The sequence below is a fragment of the Ciconia boyciana genome, chromosome 16 (genome assembly GCF_034638445.1).
Source record: "Ciconia boyciana chromosome 16, ASM3463844v1, whole genome shotgun sequence".
In the NCBI taxonomy this organism is placed as follows: Eukaryota; Metazoa; Chordata; class Aves; order Ciconiiformes; family Ciconiidae; genus Ciconia; species Ciconia boyciana.
In genome coordinates this window covers 1,687,752-1,706,883 of record NC_132949.1, presented here as the reverse complement: position 1 = coordinate 1,706,883, position 19,132 = coordinate 1,687,752, and the positions used below count along the sequence as shown (strand labels likewise).

General features: G+C 50.9%; 2 protein-coding genes across 5 annotated transcripts; one reads left to right on the top strand and one right to left on the bottom strand.

Moving 5' to 3' along the window:
- The first annotated feature begins 628 nt into the window (after positions 1 to 628).
- COG1 (component of oligomeric golgi complex 1) lies at positions 629 to 9,841 on the top strand. Of its 2 annotated transcripts, XM_072881439.1 has the most exons (15): positions 629 to 965; positions 1,045 to 1,289; positions 1,755 to 1,936; positions 2,296 to 2,466; positions 2,572 to 2,725; positions 3,641 to 3,851; positions 3,999 to 4,787; positions 5,113 to 5,259; positions 6,232 to 6,393; positions 6,714 to 6,841; positions 7,454 to 7,562; positions 8,001 to 8,110; positions 8,216 to 8,291; positions 8,666 to 8,705; positions 9,680 to 9,841. In XM_072881439.1, exons 1-14 carry the CDS (start codon positions 654 to 656, stop codon positions 8,681 to 8,683), a joined length of 2,814 nt encoding a protein of 937 aa, XP_072737540.1. In that variant the 5' UTR covers positions 629 to 653; the 3' UTR covers positions 8,684 to 8,705; positions 9,680 to 9,841. The 2 variants fall into 2 exon arrangements, with proteins under 2 accessions (XP_072737540.1, XP_072737539.1); XM_072881438.1 differs by lacking the exon at positions 8,666 to 8,705.
- Positions 9,842 to 10,457: 616 nt separating this feature from the next.
- VCF1 (VCP nuclear cofactor family member 1) lies at positions 10,458 to 19,120 on the bottom strand. Of its 3 annotated transcripts, none has more exons than XM_072881443.1 (4): positions 18,910 to 19,120; positions 17,066 to 17,162; positions 13,147 to 13,188; positions 10,458 to 11,106 (listed from the first exon to the last, which is right to left on the bottom strand). In XM_072881443.1, the coding sequence occupies exons 1-4, from the start codon at positions 18,954 to 18,956 to the stop codon at positions 10,864 to 10,866; spliced, it is 429 nt and encodes a 142-aa protein (XP_072737544.1). In that variant the 5' UTR covers positions 18,957 to 19,120; the 3' UTR covers positions 10,458 to 10,863. The 3 variants fall into 3 exon arrangements, with proteins under 3 accessions (XP_072737544.1, XP_072737543.1, XP_072737545.1); XM_072881442.1 differs by lacking the exon at positions 13,147 to 13,188 and adding an exon at positions 12,813 to 12,875; XM_072881444.1 differs by lacking the exon at positions 13,147 to 13,188.
- Positions 19,121 to 19,132: the final 12 nt, after the last annotated feature.

Here is a 19,132-nt window from a genome sequence, read left to right as displayed (position 1 = left end):
GCAGGGCTGTCGGAGGGGACCCAGCGCACCCCCAGCACACCCTCCCGGGCCGCTCTTTGAGCAGGGCCCACCAAACCACAAACGCCCCGGCCGGAGGAGAACCGCGGGCCCGGCCCGCCCGTTCCCCCGCAGCTCCCCGGCCCCGGGCCGCGCAGGGCGGCCGGGCCCCGCCACGCTCCGCCGTCCCGCTGTCTCCCTCTAGCGCTGCCGGGCGGCAGGGCCGGGTGCCGGGCCCGGGGGTGCTCCGGGAGGTCCCCTCTAGGGCAGATCCGGCGGAGGGGGGGACGCGGGGACCCAGCGAGAGCCCCCCGGGCCCCCCGCCCCGCTCCCCGGGGGCTGAGGCAGGGCCGCGGCCCGCTCGGTTAGAGGCAGCCGGGCCGCAACCCACCCCCCGCCTCCGGAGGGGCCTCCCGGGGTCCGTGGAGCGAGAGCGGCACCCGCAGGACGCGACAACCGGCCCATTTCCCCGGGAAACGGATAAAAAAAATAAAAAATAAAGCCATAAAAAAGAAATCGGTGTTTTCGCCGCCCCCGCTGCCCCCGGGCCGCGTCGCCATGGCAACGGCGCCCGGGCGCGGCTCTGCCCCGCACAAAGATGGCGGCGCCCCGCCCCGCCGCCAGCCCGGAAGCGCCCTCCCCTTCCCGTCGCAAAGATGGCGGCGGCGGCGTCCACGTCAGCGCCGTCCCGGTTCCGGGCCGGGGCGGCCATGGCGGCGCGGGGCGCGGAGGCCGAGGCGCTGTTCGAGGCGCACACGGCGGCCGAGCTGCGGGCGGTGGAGCGGCGGCTGCGGGCCGGCATCGAGCAGAAGCGGGAGGAACTGCGGCAGATGGTGGGCGAGCGGTACCGCGACCTCATCGAAGCGGCCGACACCATCGCCGAGATGCGCCTCAGCGCCGAGCGCCTCCTGGGCGCCGTGCGGGGCCTGCAGCGGGGCGGCGCGGCCCGGCCCGGCCCCGCGGCGCCGGTGAGGGGGGCGAGGGGCTGCGGCGGGGCGGGGGGCGGCCCCGAGCCCCCCCCTGACCCCCTCTTTTTCCCCCTTCCAGGCTCGGCCGCCGGCTCAGGAGAGCTTCTACCGGGCGGCGGCGCAGCTGAAGCTGCTGCTGGACGTGCCCGAGAAGGTGTGGGGTGCGGTGGAGGCCGGCCGGTACCTGCCCGCCGCCCGGCTCCACCTGCTCGGCGGCCACCTCCGCCGCCAGCTGCAGCTCGACGCGCCCCGCGCCCGCGGCAGCCCCGTCCTCGCCCGCTTCCCCATCCTCCTGCGGCAAGTGGCCGCCGCCAGCCACCTCAGGTGGGCCGGGTGGGCCGGCGCGGGGGGCTCCTCAGGGGCCGCCGGGAAGCAATGTCGTCCGAGGAGGGTGGGGGGCTGCTTTCCCAGGGAAGTGGTGGATGCCCCGTCATTGGAAGTGGTCGAGGTCAGGTGGGATGGGGCTTTGAGCAACCCGGTCTAGCGGAAGGTGTCCCTGCCCATGGCAGGGGGTTGGACTGGATGATCTTTGAAGGTCCCTTCCAGTCCAAACCATTCTATGAGCCTGTGACCCAAGACTCCAGTGCTGCCCCGAGGCTTTCGCTGCCAGCCGCCCTGCCCCGTGGAGCTGTGGGGCGAGAACGCCTCACCCAGCCCCGCAACACCCAGAGAGTCCCACTTCTGCCAGGGGAAAATAACATCCTTGCTTGGTGGGTTATCACGTAACCACACCTGAATATCTCGGTCAAGCACCGAGACCAGTGACTGTCGGCCTCATTCCCTTGCCAGATCCACCATCCTGCAGGAGAGCAAGTCCCTGCTGAAGAGCCAGACCGCATCGGACCAGGCGGTGGCAGAAGCCCTGTGTGCCATCATGCTCCTGGAGGACAGCTCTCCACGCCAGGCCCTCGCCGACTTCCTTCTGGCCAGGAAGCTGGCCATTCAGCAGCTTCTCAACCAGCCACACCACGGTCAGTACAATGAGCTGCCTCCTTTTGAAAGTCGGGGTAGCCCCTTTCACTGCATCTCTCTCGCCCTGCAGAAGAGCAGGCGAGTGAGTCCCATAAAGCTCACGATGGTCGGGACGCAACCACATCGTGCTACCGCTGGCAGCGTTTTGTCACAGCAGCAAAACGCCGCAAAAATTAACAGTGCTCAGGGTCTTAAGCCAAGCCCATCTGTAATGTGGAAGCTGGTGGTGCCTGGGGCTCAGTGCTTTGCCCTCCAGCCCTTCCCTGGAAGGTTTCACTAGAACCGCAGGCCTTGAGATGCGGGGCTGCTCGCACCTCTGCTGAAGGGGCTGCCTCGGCTGAAAGGCATTTCTCTACAGGTGCAGGTATAAAAGCTCAGGTGTGTTCACTGATGGAGCTGCTAACCACTACCCTGTACCAGGCTCATGCTCTCTTCTACACCATGCCTGAAGGGATGCCACCAGATCCAGCCCTGCCCTGCGGCTTGCTCTTCTCAACCCTGGAGAGCACCACAGGCCAGCACCCAGCAGGTGAGTGCCCGGGCAGCCCCGCATTGGGCCTCCGCCTGTCCAGGTTTGCAGGCAGGAGGCCACCCCTGTGCTGGGCTGATTCCCCCCAACCCCATGTGCTTCCAGGGAGAGGTGGGGTTCTGGAGGATGAGGTGAAGCTGAGCAGCTGGTTCAAATACCTCCCGGAGTCCGTGGTGGAGTTCCAGCCAGCCCTGCGGACCCTGGCACACCCCATCAGCCAAGACTACCTCAGGGACACGCTGCAGAAGTGGATCGCCATGTGAGTGTGACAATGTCCCCCTTTGCAGGACTCTCCCAGAGACCACACGGCCTCTGTGCCAAGGCAGCAGCACAAAGCAAACCCAAGCTCACCTACTTCCTCACTCACTCCAACCAGGCTGCGCCTTCTGCTGGCTTCTTGCCCAGCATCCCCTCTCCCCAGCAGTAAAACAGCCAGAGGCAGCATAGCACCGTCCTAACGGTTAGGCTGAACGCTCTGATATAACAGACCACCTGGGCTGCACAAAGATATTTGTCTAGAGCTGCTTTACACTGCCGTAACTGCCAGCAGACAAGCGCAGAGCAAATGAGAAGAAAATCCCTTACCTGGCTCATTTGGCTCCTGGTCCGGCACCTCTTTCCTCCTCACTGCTCTTCCTTGGACTGTGTGGGGGCAGCCAGACCCCCTTGATACGAGTTGCCAGCTCCACCGCTTCCCACCTTGCCTTGCCCTGTGGATGGGGACAGCCTGGCAGCCCTGCCTGCCCCTTAACTGCATTGTCAGTGCTCTGTCATTATCCGATGGAGCCAGCCGGTCCCTGCCGTCAGCTGCAGCCCCCATGATGTGCTCGCTGGCTATGGGATGTTTCCCCAGCAACTCTTCGCAGAGCCCCCACCCATCCTCCCTGCCTGCTGGCATTCCTGGGGTGCAGCGCTCCTGGCTTCAACACCCGCCAGAGCCCAGGGTTGCTGCTGGTGGGCACGTGGCTTTCCGGCGGGACCCCAGTTTGGGATCCAGGGTGCAGCTGCCTCACCGGGAGACAGAGTGTACCCTCAGCCCTGCAGGTGATTCTGCAGGCAGAGCCTCTTACTGTCAGGTTAAGAATTCCCCCACCTTGATGTAGCCGATGTTCTCTCCTGCCTTCCCCGGGGCTGTGTCTGAGCAAGTCAGACTGAAGTGAAACATTCCCTTCAGGTGCAGTGACGACATCAGGGCCGGGGTCAGCAACCTGCTCATCTACGTGAAGAGCATGAAAGGCCTCGCCGGGATTCGCGACGCAGTGTGGGAGCTGCTCACGAGCGAGTCCATAAGCCAGAACTGGGAGGCGGTGTGCCGTCGCCTTTTGGACAAGCCTGCTTCCTTCTGGGAGGACCTGCTGCAGCAGCTCTTCCTGGACAGGCTAGAGGTGGGTGCTCTGCCGCGGCGATTCATGGGGAGCCTCGCTCTGTTCCCCCTCTTGTTGTCTCACAGTTGTGCCTGTTAGCAGCACGAAGTGCTAGGTGGCAGGAGGCACGTGTAAAAGGTGCTTTTTTTCTTCCCCGTTCTTTTCCAGACACTGACCAAAGAAGGGTTTGACTCCATCTCAAGCAGCTCCAAACAGCTTCTCACCTTAGCTCTGCAGGAACTTGAAGTCAAATCCGGCACCTCTCCCCTGAGCAAGCACATCCAGTTTGAACACAACGTGGCCCTGTTCCTGTGGTCAGAGAGCTCCAGCGACCTGCCTTCCGACGCCGCTTGGGTCAACGTGGCAAACCGCGGCCAGTTTGCCAAGAGCGGCCTGTCCATGAAGGCCCAGGTGCTCACGCCGTGCATGCAGAGCTTCTGCTCGGCTCTGGACTCAAAGCTGAAGGCCAGGTTGGACGACCTCCTGTCCTACCTTCCCACAGACTCCTCGGCCGCCAAGGAGGCTGCTTCCGTGGTGCAGCCGCGCTCTGCCTTTGACCGCTATGCCGACACCGGCACAGTGGAGGGGCTGCTCTGCGACCACTGCGTCGCCTGCATCCACCACGTGCTGGGCTGCGTGCGCGAAGAGCTCCAGAGTGCCCAGAGCCTGCTGGGGGGGCAGGTAGACGCTCCCAGCGATGCCAGACTCAATGCTGTCCTCTTCATGGCGAGACTCTGCCAGTCCCTGACCGAGCTCTGCCCTCACCTGAAGCAGTGTATCCTGGGCCAGTCGGGCAGCACGGAGATGGCGCTGAAGGAAACTCGCTCCACCAAGAAGCTGGGGAAGGGGAAAGCCCAGGAAGTGACCCCCGTGCAGGCCAAGTGGCAGGGGGTGAAGGCAGAGCTCCTGCAGCAGAGCCTGTTTGCTTACCAGATCTGGAGCTCAGCTGTCACCAAAGTAAGGAGCTGCTTCTGTCGTCACAGCTGCTTCCTGCGTGGCTTTCGCTCGCTCGGCTCCCTGCGGTCAGCGCTGCTGCTCCTTAGCTGGCTGCTGAGAGCTCCCCACGCTGCTGCCACGCTGCTCGGTCAGGCTGCAGGGAGAGGAGGCGGCAGCAGCTCGGAGGTGGCATCCAGTGGGATGGTCTCCATAGGATTCACTTTGGGAGGAGCGGGGGGATGCGGGAGGTTGGTCTCTCAGCGGGCGGGAGCAGGCTGCCCATCCTTTGGTACTCCCGTTAGAGCTGTCTGTCTGTGACCGCGTGCTTTTGTGTTTTGCGCTCTAGGGTCTGATTCAGTGCTTTACCCGCACGTTGCTGCTAGACACAGCTGGCTCTGTCTTGGCCACAGCCACCAACTGGGATGAAATTGAAATTCAGGAGGAGACTGAGTCTGGAAACAGCGTAACATCAAAGATCCGGCTGCCTGTGCAGGTACGAGAAATCTCCTCAGTAAACAAAGAGAAACAGTGGGCTGGGAGGAGAAAAGCTCTGGTTTCCAAAACCACTGCTTTGTCAAACGGTGCTGACCTGCTGTGGGGTTTGCTTGGTGTTATGAGCAGAGGGCAGACGCTCTCCGGTGCTCTTTGAGATACTCACCTCTAAGGACAGAGATCAGAGGAAGGAAATTAGATAGTTGCTGCTGTATATTCAAATGAATAAGATTGGCCCAGATTCTGTAAAACTGAGCCAAAGAAGGACTTATGCCTGGTTTATAGACAGAGGCCCCCAGGAGAGAGATTTAATGGAAGTTGGATGCACTGAAGGACAGGGCTGCAACAGTGGGACTGTGCAAAGCCTCAGAGAACGGAGGCTTGCAGCTTTCCTTAGGCGCAGTGGTGCTGCAGGAATGACGCTCACAGTGACAAAGCAGGTGGCAATCGCATGGAGGGAGAGGAGGGCCAGGGCGAGAGCAAGTTCTGTGTTTGCACAGTACGGGAGGGGCTGGATAGGGCAATTGTCTTTTGTAGTGAACCTTATAAGGTGAATTTTGTTGATTCTGAAGGAAAAAGCAGCCGGATGAGAGCTCAGGATAGCTGGGAGGCCCAGGAGAAGAGCAAGGGAGTAAATAACGAGCCCAGGTAGCGGGTGGTCAGAGCAGGGTCAGTGGTGGCAGAAGAGGCACAACAAGCAATTCTGTTCTGACTACACTCAGGTAAATACCTCTGGTAAAAGTACTTGTGGGCCTTTGAGGACCGCTATAACTGAAAGTCTGGTGTGTCAGTAAATAAAAACCCATGAGATACTTGAGCCATGCTGTGGGGGCAGGTAGGTCTCAGCGGCAGAGCTTTGTGGTTACTGAGGAAGTAGGAAGTTCACATCACAAGAGCTGAAGCGATGTTCTGCTGCTGATAAAGCTAACGTAGCTTACAGACCACATGAAAATAACACTGTTTTCTTAAACAGCCGTCCTGGTACGTCCAATGCCTCCTCTTCAGCCTGTGCCAAGAGGTGAACCGGATCGGTGGTCACACTCTTCCGAAAGTCACCTTGCAGGAGTTGCTGAGGACCTGCATGGCAGAAGTGCTTGCTGCCTATGAAAAGCTCGTGGAAGAGAAGCAGGAGAAGGTACGTGAGTGGGATCAGCCCTTGCTCCAGCTGGCGTGGGATGGGAGGGTGACTGGACACACAGCGACACATACAGTCCTGTCCCTCGCAACAGAGTATGTCTGCCTGTGAGAGTTGTAAAGGGTGAGTGCATTCTTCCCTTGCCTCCCCCAAAAATGAGGCAAAAAGAGATCAGACAGCAGGTTGCAAGCTCAGAACGGTTCAGTTAGGTTGGTTGTTTCTTGGTGCTTGTGTTTTTAAATGTTTCCCCTGAAGCAGTCCTTTGACAGCCCTCTCTCGATGCAAGTGAAGAGCCCTGTTCCTGACTGTCCCATTTGCAGAAAGCAGGCACCTTCCCCATGACCCAGAACAGAGCTCTGCAGTTACTCTACGATCTGCGGTACCTGAGTATCATCTTGACAGCGAAGAGTGAGGAAGCAAAAACCAGCAGGATCAAGCATGACTCCCGGTGCGGTGCAGTTCTGGGGTTCAGATACTAGCAGTAGTTTGTGGGCCCCTAAAATGGTTTAAACCGACATCCTTAGCAGCTGTCAGAATGCCTGCAGGAGTGGTGCCTTTGGGCCTCACGGGAGAAGGGCAGTGCGGACTCTAAGCTCTGACATCTTCACCGACACTAAGCTTAGCCTCAAAATATAGAAGGAGGGGTGGGATTCTGCAGCCGAGAGCTCGGCGATGGTGGGTTGGTCCCCCCTGCTTGCGTACACAGCGTGTCTGTACGGCAGCAGGGATACTGTCAGAGGATGCCCCTGGAGAGAACAGTTAAGCTCCCACCCAAGAGTTAAAACCTTGTGTATGCTCCAGTCTTGAGAACTGAGGCATCTCTCTCTCAAGACGTACCACAGGGAGAAGGTTCCCCTGCCACAGCAGATATTGTAGGTTGTGAAATAGCTGGAAACCCTTTAGGCAGCTGCTGTTCTGCTGAGTAATTCCCATTTTGCTCAGTCATCTCTTAGGGGCAAGTCCCTCGCTGTTTCAGAGGGACCAGTGAAACTGCCCTGTTGGCATCAGCAGCCATCACTAGGATGTAACCCCTGACAGGACTCCTCTGCTCTGCTCGTAGGATTGAGAAGGTGACCGACTTCCTGGAGGGACACGTAGATCCATTTGACTTGGATGTTTTCACTCCGCACTTGAACAGCAACCTTAATCGCTTGGTTCAGCGAACCTCCGTAAGTTCAAGGAAAAGGAAGGGATGGATCAGGAAGCAGGGCTGGCTTTATAAACTGCTTAATGCCTAAAGATAACTACTGGCACTTACTCAGAAATGGGAAGAGTTATTTAATGCCAGCTGAAGATAAGAGGAGCTTGCTGAGCTGGCTGCACAGCACATAATCGTGCATGGAGTTGGCTGAACCTTATCTAAGAGGATTCACTGGAGCCTGTGCAACGCTAATTGGGTTAAGTAGTGCTGAAACAGGCCTAGAACTCAACTATGGTAATAAGGAGCAGTGCCAATTAAAAGCAAGAGTTAGAGGGGGAAGGGAGACACTTCGTGTTCAAACTTAAAACCAATCACAAGTGGCATGCCAGTAGACTCGCCAGCAGTGTATTGTGGGGGCAGCTCTGCAGCTGCCCCCAAATTCGACCAGCTCCTTCGTGTCTTGTAGGTGCTCTTCGGCTTGCTGACTGGGACAGAGAACCAGTACACAAGCAGGAGCAGCGCTCTGAGCTCCCAGGAGCTCCACAACATCTTGCCGTTAGCATCCAGCCAGATCAGGTAAGGTACTTGGCTCTTCTCTGCATTCTGCTGTCTCTTTGGGAAGCGGGTCTAGAATTGCTGCTTCCCTGTGACTGGCCACATGTCTTTCTTCCATCTCTTAAGATTTGGACTTCTGCCGCTGAGTATGTCGAGCTCGCGAAAGAGCAAGTCTGCTACCAGGAGCACAGAAAGAGTTCAGGTTGGTAAAATTGAACCGTGCTAACTTTTTGCCAGTGCTCATTCTCCCACCAACACTAGAGCTTGCAGGGAAAGAAGAAAGTAGCCAAACAGTTAATATTTAACCTGATTTTTATTTTCGGTAAAATGAGAGAACCATTACGGCAACACAGCACGAGATGGTTTGGATTTCCCCTTGACCCTCAAAAAAACCCTGATGGCCCCTGTATTTTTGGGGCCCACTGCTCTGTGGTAAAACATAGGCAATAACCACCATGAAAATGCAGTGAAGACTTGTACAGATGAGGCATTTTGAGATCAATGCATAAAATTCATTTAAAGATGGCTGCAAGAAACGTTGAACGATACTAGCTAATTATTTGAACTCCTTTCCAGTGCGATGCTGACCTTTAACTCCTGACGAAGCCTGGCTTGGGTATTTAAGCCTGTGTGAACAGAGTGGCTTGCTTCTCTTGCAAAGGCTCTGTGTTGTCCTGTTTCTGAGTTTTATCAGTAGACAACCATTATGTTGCTACATTTCCCCCAGTTGAAAACATCTGCTTAAATGGAGTTCTCTATGCTGGGGACTAAGAGAGCCAAGGAATACCTCACCACTACAGGAAGCAGGAATTAGTAATCTGTTTCCTTTAGCTATTATTAACGCAAGGGTCCGTCTGTGGTGATGTCTTTTCAACGGGGACAGCAGAGTAAAGGTCTGCTTTTATCAGAGCAGAGTGTGTTACTTGATGCTGATGTTTACTCTGCAACTCTTGTTCTCCATTATTCAGAAGCATTAAGGACCAGACATAGTATAAGGGTTGTTTAAAAGCCCAAAGCGCCACAATACAGGTATTCTTTACCTCTCCCACCTCAGCTGTAGTAGAGCGTAGAAGCGTGCAGTGATGTTTGGCTCGCTCCTACCACTCCCTCACCTGCTGTGGTGGCACACATGTTCTGCACTAGCCACACTTCTCAGAATCCCTGATGGATGCTTGCTCCTTTTATACTAACACAGTTCAGGAGAGGTTAAAGTCCATAGTTAGGCAAGAACAGCTCTCTTCAAGGGCAACAGCTGTACTTCCACTGTGCTGTTATCCCCTTGCTCTGAGAGCAACAGCCCCTTCCCTGCAGTTCAGAATGATTTTTTTTTTTTTGAGCATTGAATGACATCTGAAAAGTTACCTGTTGCTAACAACAGCAAGGCGCTGTGCTTTTGCCACTCAGAACTGCCTCTGTCTGCCTGTCACTAACCACCAGGAGTGACACTGCTTAGGATGTAGTTCAAGCTCAAGTTGCCTACGAAGAGCTGCTCTGCTGTAGTCTACACCTTGTTGCAGCTACTATAGATGAGGGTAAGTCAAAGGTATGCTGTAATAGTTGCTGACGCTTTTGTTTTTAAAAACTTAACAGGTTCCACCTCCTGCACTCACAAGAGCGGAAGACGAGGCATCGCGCCCTGGCTCTTTGTTCAGGCAGCTTGTAACTGAGGAGGAAGACACAGCTGCACCTTCTCTCTTCAAGCTGGGCTGGCTTTCTGGCATGACAAAGTGATGCAATAAAAAATAAAAAGTTTGTCTGTGTATTCATCTTCAGCGAGATTGCGCTCTCCCCTCAGCAGGGAGCGGTGACACCTCTGCTGCTATTGTCAGAAGAGAAGTACTTTTCCATCCTTAGCCAGATGATAGTATGTCCCTTGAACCAGGCACAGGCCAGGACTGTCCTTGCCATCTGGCTGCTGGAACAGAGGTGTAGCTACTCTTTCACCTCCTCTTCCTTAGAAGTCATTACCATTAAAGTCAAATTAAAGGAAAAAAACAACCTACACACTGTAACAGAAAACAAAACATTTCACAGCTAGAAATGGGTACAGGAGCAATGTAAAATTTGACTCCTTCTTCAAAAGCCCCTCCCCAGGCTACTCTACACTTGTCTCCATAGGCACCACGAATCTGCTCTCTAAGTGAACCCAGCGGGCACCTGACACTTCGCCTACAGCTGCCTAAGCTTTCCTGGTTCTAGTTTCACATTTTCAGTACTGCAGCAGTAAAGATCAAGAGAGATAAGGCTCATCGCACACAGAGCTGGGTGGAAAGTTTGCAGCTGGGGCAGTCCTAAGGGATTCCAGCGACGGCACCTATTTTTCTGTCTTACTAACTCTCAATGCTCAAAAAACTTATGTTGCCAAATAAATGTTTTACTAGTTTATTGAAATTAAAAAAGACTTATAAAACTGAAGATGAACGTTTGAGAGAACTTTACATAAAGCAACAAATTGCTAACAAACAGATCAGGCAGTTGATTGGAATTGGACGTTTTGCAATCCTATAACACAGATGTGGATTCCTCGGCCTCCTCTTGACATGTACTTTATAACACCCCAAAAAGAATCCTATAAAAATTGCTTCAAAGCCCCTTTTGCATTGCAATAGTGCAGCAAACCACAAGTAAACAATTTCCTGTTAACCTGTTATTTCAAATATAGACTGAAAAGGCAACAGGCGTTTTGTGCAATTCCATTTTAACAAACTTTTAAGTTGAAATATCAAATCTACACAGTGCTGTCCCTTCACAGAAGGCAGGGAACTGCTGGTTCATCATGTAGGAAGGCGTCCCCGGCTCTGTAAGCTGTGAAAGTGTGCCTCCTTCAGGATCTGGTTGATGTGGAAGTAAGGACCTTGGCTTAGTGCAGACTGCTCATGGAAGGACTGAGAGGAGACAGGACTGGATCCTGCAATTACCGGGTTTAGGCTGGTTTCTGCACTGCACGCTCTGTCAGGGCTGTTGATGCTACTGCTACTACAGCTGCTGCTGCTGCTGCCGCTATCACTGCTGGAGGACTGAGACAAAGAGAAGGTTAACAGCAAATTCACACAGTTTTCTCTCCTGTCCATAATGAAACACCTCAGTTAAGCAATTAAGCAAACAACCTTTACAGTAAGTCCCTCCCTTCCAGATTTTCAGGCTCACGTTCAGCCTGATGGACTAACATAAATCCACCAAGTGCTTTCTTGGCATTCATAGCTTCCGTTATTGCCAACACGTGAAAAGCATCACAGAGGGATGAGCATCTGAGGGATGAAGGGATGAGCAAGCCTTCACCCAGAGGTTTGCTGACCTCCAGTACATTGGATTTCAATCTTTCAGTTTTAGGCCCACCAGCTCTGCCCCCATGACCCACGTTAGCACTAGTGAAGTTTGCTGAATTAATCCGAGAATTGGAAAATAAAGAACAGTCCTACTGAACTGCACGTGTCAGTAAAGGCAGGCAGGGCACGAGGAAAAGTTTATCACTTCTGTTCTAGCAGACATTTTAGGTAAGCACCATGCAAAGCAGTTTCCTACAAGTCAATCTTTCTAAAATGAGATCTGAAGCATCCAAAGCAACAGGCTGTTAAAAACAAATGCAACACAATACCCATTTTAAGTCTTTGAACACCTTGACATACATACAACTACTCTTCTCCCAGTTAAGTACTGGGACGGCAATGTTAACTTGTAGTTTTCCGTACCAATTTACTTGACATGACAGCAAGAGAGCGACAGGCATCAAAGACTTCCACATGCAGAAAAGAGAACTCATTATTTAGCTCGCAGAGAGGACAGGGCTCATTTGCCAGCATTTAGGATAAACACATTTCATAGTAATGACTGGAAGAGCATTAGCCATCATTTTCAGTGTTTCAAAGACATAAAACTGTTTGGTTTACACCATTTTAAGGGCTGCTAATGAAAGGTTCCATTAGTTCAGCTGAAATATTTCATTACGGTGTGATATGCTGTTCAGGACAACACTGCAAATATTTAGGTGCTTAAGAACCAGAGAATGGCTACTTTGCCATCCGCAAGAAGTAAATTCTCAGAAGCAGCCAACGTAAGTGACAGCAGCTAAAAAAAGTCCACATTTTTGTTAGTATTAAACTAAAACCACAGAAGTCAAAGCTTGGTGGCCACAGCAGAGGAAGACAAATTTAAAGAAGTCCACAGTAATTTAACAGTCAGCACCACATCCAGAAGGCCTCACTTTGGAGTAATTCTGAAGAACGGTGCAAACTGCACCCGACATGTCTGTCAACGAGCAATGAGAAAGGCCCAGGAAGGCACCGTATGAATATTTGAGGTCGACCACATCTCAATGCCGACTGGAAACCCCACAGCAGTGATTCCACAATCGATCGTAACAATTCAACCACATAAATTTCCTTGTTTTGCTAAGCACCAAAAATGCTTCGGTCTGTTGTAGTACAGCAAGCAAGACAACAGCACCGAGGCTGCACCCGCGCTAGTGTGTTAGGTTCAGCTAGCAAGGAGAAAACAACAGAACACATGTGAAGTCATTCTTGAGGAAGCAGCAGATGTAACTACATGAGCAACCAGCTCCTCTTCCTAATGCTGCTAACGCTAGAGAGGGAGAGAAGACCAGAAGGACAGAGAGGAGCCACAAAATGGTGCTTGCTAGACCATCTCATTTTGCGTAGAAGCACAAATATTGAAATGCAATGCTGTTACGCGGAACAAGTCACAGCAGCCTTGGAGAGAAACCCACCGCACAGGACACTTTGTTTCCTTTTAGTCTGTGTTCCTTACTGTTTTTCATTACAGCCACCTTCTGAAAATCAAGGTAAAAATCAAAATGAGAACCTGGTATTACTCACTGCTAAAGTTTCACATCTTAACAAACATTTTAGAGCTGTTAGTAATGATTATTTTATGCATGTCTAATTTTTTCAAAACCGAGACAGTGTCCTGGGACGTGCTTCCTACATCTAAGGCTGTTGACAGATCTGGTTTGTCACACTCTCTTTATTTCCATTTCTCTAATGCAAAAATTCACTAGCACGTGAAGCCCATTTATTGCCCAAATCACATCAAAGACCTACCATTTCCCCAGGCTGTGGTGCACATTCTGTTACGCATTTGGACTACAATTAGACAAAAAAAGAATCCTTAAAGTCATCATGTCAGCAATGACAGGCATCTACACAATGAAACAAAGTTTTAAGCGAAAGGGCAAAGGAAAGTAGCCCAATGAAAGTTTGAGTACTTTAAGTATCAAAAGGACATCTTCACGGTTTACCTGACTCATTAGCCCCTCTTAACATCACACTGAGTAGCTATAGAAGTTTTCAATAATTTCCAAACAAATGTCCTGTTAAATGTAGTAGTCTGCTGATCTGTGACGTAGCATCTCAATCTTTCATGACAGGAACTTAAGAAACAGCCATTCAGACCCTGCTGCTCTCAAAATCTTTCAGGATGAGTTTAACAGAGGCATAATCTGGTGTTAATGAGAATTTAAACCCAGCTCTTCCTCAACAGCGTAATACTGTAGAGTGGCATAGCTGCAACGCTAGACAAAAAACTTTGATTTGAGAGAGGCAACTGCTGCTGTGCGTCAGCAATCTCCATCGATAAAACAGTGGTATTTCTAAGGTCTGGGGAATCCTGTCATTGGTCAGAATAACAAAGAGGAACCACAAGAAATGAGGTTTTACAGAAGAAAGTTATTCCGGAAGGAAAAGAGCTAGTCAGAACACTGCAGACTCCCCTCCTTCCCAGGGAAAATCAGAGCAAAGGGCTTTTCATCAGTGATTCCCCAGGTTGCAGAGCACAATTGCAGATTCTCGTCATTCCCGTGAGCGGCTGCTTGCAGCCAGCCTCTCAGAGGATCCACTATAACTCTGCCTAACTTCATGTACAGGACAGCAATGACAGGAGAGTAGGAAGGGCTTTTGCTGAATTTATAAGCGAGTACCAGGGAAAACAACACAGCCAACCTCTTAGTAAATGGAGGACAGGCCGAACAGGAAGCAAAATGCAGTGGCAAATGCTCCGCTTCGCTAATGTTTAACATTCACTGTAGTTCTAGTCTAGCGTTTTTGTTGTGTGCCTGTTCATGGACTGAACTGTGAAGCAGAAGTTTACTGTCATCCTCAGGGTGGCTGTCACCTAGGAGTGTGGGAGTGGTTTGTTCCAGGAGGAGCAGGAATTGCACATCGTTAGAGTAATTTGCCAAGAAGTAGATTGAAGAGAACCTGTTTCCCTCCTGTAACAGTCAGTTGGAGTCAAGGATGCTGTCTACCCTGGCTGAAAGGACGATCTAGCAGGAGAAAACAGCAATATGCCTTTGCATCAAATCTAGCTCATGTGAGCAGTAGGATTCAAAGTGAGGGACAACATCACAGAACAGCCCATGTTTGACCTGCCTCTAAGAAAAAAAATCTCCATCTTACACATATTGCTGTCAGCTGTGAAGAGTAAGACAAAAAAAATGGAAAGAGATCCTGACAAAAGCCAAGTTCGCATTTAGTAATACGGCTGCCTGATTTTCATACTGAGGTTACATTCTCAAGTAAACCACAGTCTGTAGGAGAAAACAGTCAACTTCCAACTGAGGGAAGGCAGAAGGAATCAGTATTTTAGCTAATGTTTCACAAAAAGCAGGTGGACGTATGCCCTCAGATGAAAAGCAGTTCTCTCCTCTTGTACTCTTTGAAGTTACAAATCGCTCTCACACACACACCTTCTCTCCTAGTTCAATACCCTAAAGCCAGTGAGGATTTGTAATCAGCAAGAGCTGCCTTTGCAAATGGCAAAGTATCAGGAAAGTAAATAAAAGTATTACAAATGGCCAAGAATTTCAAAGTGACATAAATCGGAAGCACTTGTGCACTATAAGCACAAGAATTTCTCCATTCGGCACAGGAAGTCCTTAAAGAAACATTAAAATAATACTGATTTAATCTCATGGCTTGAATTTCTGGGCATGCTCAATTCAGCGATCCAACATTACAAGAAAACAAGCAGAAAAAAAAAAGCTCTATTCATCAGTAGACGACATTGTGAATCTTGTTCCCTCAAGAAAGAGAACATTGATTTTTTGTAGAACTGCTGTGTCCAGCAGGCGCATTCCTCCACTTCAGCATCAACAGTAAGAGATTCTCCTTGCCTGCACATCAGGGTTTAATGTGTTAAAAACATACTTTTACAACACAAGTGCATGCATGAAGCAGGAGTCTTAATGTTAGCTTCAGCAACTGACCTCTGCACTGATTTTGCTGGTGGCAGGGCAGGCAGTTCATGCCCATGCTGTTCACTTGCAGACACCCAAACAAAACAGCCGTTAAGGACAGAGTTAAGGTCATCCACTCTTGTGTGACTACTACAAGACTATTTCCATTTCTGCATTTTAGCGGCTTTGCCCAGTCAAACGCCAAGTGTTTATATGACAAGCAAAGGTGCTTCTGCCACTCACCATGAAGGTTTTTCCTGATATTCTTAATTTCATTACTCCTACTTCAATCCCTTGTTCCACACTAAATTCTTCCTCCTCCCGCCACAAAGCTCGTTTAGCCATTAACTACTCTACAAACGAAGAGGTGTTTAACCTGTTGGACAAGTGATTCAGTGTCAGATGGCAAGCAACTATTTATGGCTCTACCCGTTATACCCGAGAAGCAAAAACTACTTCACCCCAGCAAGTCTTACTTCTGGCAAAACAGCAATACAGGAACATTTTTCATCACAGCGAATTCCTTCGTGATGAAAATCTCAGCTGTTAGAGCATTTTTCCCTACAATAACACTGACTATTGCATCAGCTACGTGTAAAGGTGTACTGGTTAAAAGAAAGTCTCCCTCACAAAAGGAACCATGGGATACAGACCTTTGTATCATTTTAAATGTAAGTATACATTTGAAGCCGTTACCATGTGACAAAATATATGTTGCTCAAAATTACATAGCACAAAACATTTTCTGCGGTCCAAGTACGGTTAATAGTTCAATGTAACTGCAATAGTTTGTAATTACTCATTACAACCAATCTTCGGAGTGAGGGGGCTGTACAAAAAACAACAACAATATTTCAAAAACCTTAAAAGAAATCCATTTCATTAACTCCTAGGGACACAAACCAGGAAGGAGCCTCTGCTCTGCATGCTCTTTTCCATGAACATTTTGTAACAGAACCACATTGCTAATTAGAAATGCATACAGTGAATTTTCAGATGATTAATACAGGCAACAATTCAGGAAATCTGGCAGCAGTTTGGAAATCAGCATTTTTTTAAAAAAGAAATCTCACAGCTAGCAAACCACACCATCCTAGAACACCTGTCATGCGAGCGATGAGAGAAGAGGAGACAGTTTATCCCACGTCCAGCAAAAGATCATGGCAAATACGAGTAGAAACCCAATAGTCTGAGTTCAAGTGTTTTAGCTGTGAACGAGCAAGTCCTGCTTAAACTGATGAGCTTTATCAGAGCATTTTTTAAACATCAGATAAGCACTACTGCTTGCAACAGGCACTTTGTGTATCGCCCTAGTTGGAATGCTTTTTGACTTTCTAGCACAAATAATCACACTACTATAAGTAAATGCAAAGTTGGAAGAGTAGATGGCCAGGCAAAGTGACCACACACACTTGTAATCCAGCCTAGTCATCTCCTCAGTTCTGGATACCTTACGCCTCATTTCAGACAGCAAAACTAGAAGTGGCAGCAAATGCTTTTCTTGTATCTTCACTTGGGTGCTACACATCAGTATTTGAAATATATTAATAGAAATATTCAGGTCAAAGATAACCAGGTTCACTGACAAACATGCTGATTTCCAAACCGCGTTTTACAGATTTCAATCTCTGAAGTATGTAACAGAGTAAAGCCTCATGAGCTCATATACAAAGCAAAAAAAAGTGTTTTCATTAACTACTCTCCATTAATAAAATTTCACAGAATATTCCAACCATTCTTTAAATTCAGCATTAAAGGAAACTGAATTTGCCTGAGAAAGCTCTCACCTCAGTGTCCCAAGAGTCTTGAAGGACAGTATTCCTGGTACTACGTTTTGTCTGGGGAACGTGACCATCATCTTCATTGCCATTCCGTCTCCTCTTCCTGAAGAAAGTTCAGGGAGAAAGGAGGAAAAAAAATATTAGCAGCTTACTGATATACCTTCTGTTTTGTTCTCTAAAGGGAACTCTCAAAAAAAAAAAGCTGGAAAACTTGATAAATTAATGAAAGATGTATCTAAACCTCTGCTGTGCTGTGGCCTTTCACATTCTCTTTTTAGCTGTTCTGTACAGAATAGAGAGAAAATGATCATGTTTCTCACAAAGCAGCCAGGCTGATGTTTTCATGTCAGGTTAAGGGACATGGACTCACACCTGCCACTAAAACCAGTGCTGAGCATCTTTCTAAATAAACTCGTTCGACAATTCTCAGCCTTGCAACTGCTCTCAGTACTCAGGCACGTCTAAAAATAAGCCTGGGACTTTGAATGACATCTGACAGGCTGAGAAAAGCACCCGGGAAGAGTGGCAGTGACCACACTTTCAATAAATACCCAATTACGTTCATCTGGCTTACATGAGTCTGCAGTTAGCGCCTATGATGACTTTCTTTAGTCTCTCCACTCTGACAGCATTTAAAGTCAAGTCACATTCCTGAGCAACATTATTTTCCATGTGGAAAGACAGTTTTGTCAGAAAATACCTCACAGAAGACAAATCTTTCCCTGTTTCTGACGTATTTGCCATCCTCTTATGACATCAACGCTGCTTCACAGCAGCTGATCAACAACAGCAACCTAGAATCCCTGCGAACCAAAGTCTCTCACTGTCCACAGATTTTTAATACTAATATAATTTTTCCCACCGTACAAATGCCATAGGTCAACCAGGACCTCAGCGTGCTGAGCACTTATCCAAAATATAGGATGGAGCTGTTTTGGTGGCTAAAAATTAATACATACTCAAATGAGTCAAAACAGACTCAAGTGAGGTATTTATAACTGAATCTTTTCTTACAGACAAGCTTCAGCAGCAGACTCAGCTGCCAGTATTTGGTCCACGCCTACAGACCAGGAGCTGCCTCCCAGCTCGCCCATCCCTGGGATGCCCACAGCGCTTTCAACCGTTGTCCACCACAGTCTGTCGGCTTCTCCCTCTCCTAGGGCCGCTCTTTTTAGGAGAGACATTCCCCCGCCTTGCTCCACATTTGTGTTGCCTGTAGATCCCTCCTTTTCTTAACACCTGCAGCCCACAAGCAAATTCAGCACCTCCATCCCCCACGGCCTACCCTGCCACCTCACGCACTCTGGGCACTCACAGCCCAGCTCTTACGTGCTTCACGGTCCCTCCCGTTTCTCCCCCACCCCAGACAGGACCTACCTCCTCCCCTTCCCCACCGAGCCGAGAAATGCCCCTCCAGCACACCGCGAGGCCCCCATATCCTCTGCATTCTCTACGTCCATTTGATCTCCCGAATGCAGCCAACCGCCCCCCCCGGCTACACCTTTAACGTTCACCACCACCACACTCCCAGCTCCAGTTTAACTCCCCCAGTTTAATCCCCTCTCTCCCCATCCCTCACCCTCCCAGCTCCCCCCTTCCGCGCACCCTCTTGCTCAAGCCAACCCCTCGAGGGCAGCGTGAACCACCCCCGCCCCCCTCACCCCCTCCTCCCGCCTGCCAGCCCGGCTCCCCCGCTCGCCACAGACCCCCCACATTCCGAAACCTCCCCGCCGGTGCCCGAGGGGCTGTTCCCCGGAGGCCGAGCCCCTGCCCCTCGCCCCGGGCCCCTCCCCAACCACCGCCTCCCCTCAGGCCGCGCTCCCCTCCCCCACACCCGGCTCGTCCCCCACCTCTGTCTCGCTCCCCGCTCGCTCGGCAGCGGCTGCCGGCAGCTCATGGCGGGCTGAGCTGAGCTCTGCGAGGCGGGACAGGACGGGACGAGGCGAGAGGCTGCACTGCGGTGCGGTGCGGCCTGGCCCGGCGCGGCCCGCCGCCCACCGCTGAGGAGAGACGTCCCCCTCCCGGCTCCAACCGCCGCTTCCGGCGTCTCCGCCTCCTGCGCATGCGTAACGC

Bases quoted from the DNA above. Each gene is read 5' to 3' on its own strand.
- COG1 (XM_072881438.1), top strand. From the start codon at position 654: ATGGCGGCGGCGGCGTCCACGTCAGCGCCGTCCCGGTTCCGGGCCGGG. The intron at 2,467-2,571 runs GTGAGTGCCCGG...ATGTGCTTCCAG, and splicing joins CACAGGCCAGCACCCAGCAG to GGAGAGGTGGGGTTCTGGAG. The intron at 6,394-6,713 runs GTACGTGAGTGG...TCCCATTTGCAG, and splicing joins TGGAAGAGAAGCAGGAGAAG to AAAGCAGGCACCTTCCCCAT.
- VCF1 (XM_072881442.1), bottom strand. From the start codon at position 18,956: ATGAGCTGCCGGCAGCCGCTGCCGAGCGAGCGGGGAGCGAGACAGAG. The intron at 17,163-18,909 runs GTGGGGGACGAG...AACTTTCTTCAG, and splicing joins GAGCGGGGAGCGAGACAGAG to GAAGAGGAGACGGAATGGCA. The intron at 11,107-12,812 runs GTGGGTTTCTCT...TCTTTGTCTCAG, and splicing joins GAAACAAAGTGTCCTGTGCG to TCCTCCAGCAGTGATAGCGG.